Raw genomic sequence first — 3,595 nt, forward strand, 5'->3', positions numbered from 1 at the left:
AGATATTTTCAGAGCAAAAGACATTATATGCATCTTAAAGGATGTGATTGATTTTGATGCCGGTGGGAAGCACACTGCGCTAGAAGAAGAAAATTCTGACTTAGATGTTACAGACACAGAAGATGTACATGACGATAAGAATGATTACATAATATATGAAGCTGAACATATAAGTACAAACAATGACACTGATGAAACTGTACAATCGTCTACCCGGGAGGCAGAAGCTTTAGCGGACGATGATATTCATGATAATGTACAAGTGTCAACAAAAGAAGATTCATTGCAACTAACATTCCAATACTGGTTGAAAGGAGTGCCTTACCTCTCAACGGAAAAGACTGCAAAGCAACATTCTTATCAATCATTTAAGATTTGGAAGTACATGACTGATAACCTCAAGGTTGAGGGACTACTAGACAGAAGGGCGCTAAATGAATGGGTATCGGATTCGTTTGACAGAAAGGATGCGCCAAACACGGTAGTTTCTTACTTGGGGTCTTTCATAAGACTGGTAGAGTTCTTAATGGATACAAACAGACTGAAATTTGAAGAATTTGAAAGAGCAAGAAGATTACTTGAATACATAAAGACTCTTAGACGTTCAATGGGAAAACAGTCTAATAAAAGAAGATCAGAAGTTGCTGCACAGGAGTTACGTAAGTTCAAAATTAATTATTTATATCAACTTGTGCAGAATTTTTTAAAAAAAGGTGTTGATAGATGATAATTTATAAAAGAAAAGGCTCATTTAAACAATTAACAGAAATGAACAGAAATGCATACACAATACTATACGCTTACGCTAGGGTACAACTTACCTGAAACGTCACATTCATAATGTTACTTGATAGTTTCAAACTTGATAACCCACTTCATCGTTATCCTAACAAAATACTACAAGAAAAGCAGAACACCACATAGAGACCAATATATAACGGCGGTAAGTAGATACTTAGTCGCCATTCACCGCCTTTTAGTATTGAATTACCGTTTATTTGTAGTCAATTACCGAAAAGATTATGTGACAGATGAAACGGTGAATGGATACTAAGTTATCATGTACCGTCTTTTAGTACTTGATTACCGCTTAAATGTAACAAATTACCGCAAGCGGTGATTTGACACATTAAAACGGTAAACGGCTATTTAGTTGTCATTCACCGCTTTTAAGTAACTTATCACCGCTCATGTGTAAGATATCACCTTTTGTGGTAAGTTCATACATATGACGGTAAATGGATACTAAGTTACAATTTACCGCGCTTTAGTATCCATTTACCGGTGATGTGTATTAAATTACCGCATTTTTTCCCACATTTTTCTGTTTTACATTTGTTTTTTTATAGGAACTTTGATCATGCCCAGGGACATAGCAACTTTTTTCAACTGTAATGCAGCTAGAAGATTGTTAGAAAAGGCGATGAAGCCACCCACAAACAATATAGTTCCTGAGGATTTCTACGACGTGAGAGATTACGGTCTACTTAGACTTATTCTGATGAATGCACAACGCCCAGCAGCAATCAGATCTATTACAGAGAGAGCTTTTGAAGAGGCACACAGATCTGATGACGGATGGTTTTCAATTGCAGTAAGTCATTGTGTAAGATTAAGATTTTCAATTAAGAATGTTTAGACAAAAATAGACTACACAGGAATATGCTAGTATGACATATAATTTGAGGGTTAAATCATTAAAATACTAGTTTTACCATTGTTGTAAACATATCATAAATTTTGATATGCTATATATGCATATTTCCAGGAGTAACCTCTCGTCAGCAGCATTTAAACCAAAACCATTGGCAGGTAGAAAACCAAAAGTATTATAAGAGAAGTATCCGAATCCAAAAAAATGTTCGAAAAATGAAGCCAAATCCAGTACAGAGGTCATCGATTAAGTAAGATATGTCAATCCCTTATCAATAATAATCGATTGTATAATCCTTAAACTTGCTTTTGCAAAAACGACTCGTATTTTGATGTGAATTATCAAATATTCTTTCTTGTCAGAATGAATAGCAATAGCAAGTTTAAGGATTAGACAATTGATTATTATTAAACTTACATTGTATGTTTTACAAAGGTAGCTGATCACATAAGTAATTATACTTACCTAGCCTTAAAATTATTTCAGGTAGCTGACCATAAGACTGCGGCTTCAACTGGTCCAGCAATCATAGTTTTAAACCCGGATGTTTATAATATACTTAAGAACTTCATCATGATTTCAAAGACTGTTGGACAATTCCCACGGCATATGGAGAGATCTCTATTCACCTCGTTTCCAAAGGACGATGGGGAAATGGTTCCCATGTCAAGTTCTCAAGTGAACCAATCAATACAGCGCATTTGGAAAATGGGCCCAGTAGAAAAGAAGATAACATGCACAAAAATAAGAAAATCGACAGCTACTTTTGTGAGAAATGCAAAACCAGAGTCAAGAGAACGTCTATCAGAATTTATGACACATGCACCAACAACCCAGGACAAGTATTACAATCTATTCAATAGACGAGAAAGTGCTGTACCGATGGCACAGTTAATTTGCAGCGTCATGGATTATAGGAGTGATGTAAGTAAATCAGTATATTGGCCAGAAACGACGGATGAAACTACACACTTTGACAAAAGACCAATCGAACTAGATGGGCATTGCAAACCGGATGAGAACAATGTATCAAAGAAAAACCCAAGTGAATTCAGTGACTCTCCAATGGATGAAACTGAAGCTGGTTCAGGTGATGATACCCGCGCAAGAGACGACTACTATGTACCAGATGTACCAGATGGCGATTCGAATGATGATACTGAGGAATATTGGCCCCTATCACCGTTATATTCCCGAGAAATAGTATCAGAAGATGAGGAAGAAAAACTTATGTCTCACGGTAGAAGAGGCTTTACAGACGAGGAGGCTGCTCTAATTCTGGATATTTGTAGGGGAGTTCTCAGTGCAGCAGACAATAGTATCACACAATCAGAGGTCATGGAAGCTCTTAACAACGACCCAAGAAGTAAAACACTGCTCGCAAAACTAGAGAAACGCTACGGCAAGATTCATCGAAAAAAAATCGTTGATCGCGTGAGGTGTGAGCTCAGGAAAAGAAAAAAAAGACATAAACTCCACGACAGTGTTGATTGACAAAATTGGAAATTGATCTGAACGTTATTGTGACTGCTTAGTCTTTTCAACAATTAGTTGATCATTGCGTTTTGCCATATTCGTTGTTTTTTTTTTTTTTGTTGTATTTTTGAATACTTACTGATTGACAAAATTGGAAATTGATGATCTGAACGTTATTTGCGACTGCTTACTCTTTTCAACAATTAGTTGATCATTGCGTTTTGCCATATTCGTTGTTTGTTTTTGTATTTTAAATACTTATTGACAGGTAGTCTGTTTTGAAAAATAGTTTGCAGATAGCAATAAAAATAAATCTAATTGAATGTTTTATGTTTCTTCTTATGAAATAAAAAGGTTGTAGATTGATTGATTATTGATGTTTAACGCCGACTTTATGTACTTTAAGGCAAAAGGTTGTAGAAGACATATATATCCACAAAAACACACTAACACACTATATTAGTT

At 35.5% G+C, this 3,595-nt stretch overlaps 1 protein-coding gene across 1 annotated transcript; it reads left to right on the top strand.

The window, feature by feature from the left end:
- Nucleotides 1–1,207: 1,207 nt before the first annotated feature.
- On the top strand, nt 1,208–3,267 carry LOC148620544 (uncharacterized). The gene is made up of 2 exons (XM_088573904.1): nt 1,208–1,594; nt 2,141–3,267. Exons 1-2 carry the CDS (start codon nt 1,361–1,363, stop codon nt 3,146–3,148), a joined length of 1,242 nt encoding a protein of 413 aa, XP_088430030.1. The 5' UTR covers nt 1,208–1,360; the 3' UTR covers nt 3,149–3,267.
- Nucleotides 3,268–3,595: the final 328 nt, after the last annotated feature.

This window comes from Perna viridis, chromosome 3 (assembly GCF_037379345.1).
Source record: "Perna viridis isolate PV_CMFRI_1.1 ecotype Kerala chromosome 3, ASM3737934v1, whole genome shotgun sequence".
Classification (NCBI taxonomy): Eukaryota; Metazoa; Mollusca; class Bivalvia; order Mytilida; family Mytilidae; genus Perna; species Perna viridis.

Excerpts from the sequence above, each read along its gene's own strand:
- LOC148620544 (XM_088573904.1), top strand. The coding sequence starts at position 1,361 with ATGCCCAGGGACATAGCAACTTTTTTCAACTGTAATGCAGCTAGAAGA. Across the intron at positions 1,595-2,140 it reads ACGGATGGTTTTCAATTGCA|GTAGCTGACCATAAGACTGC; the intron begins GTAAGTCATTGT and ends AAATTATTTCAG.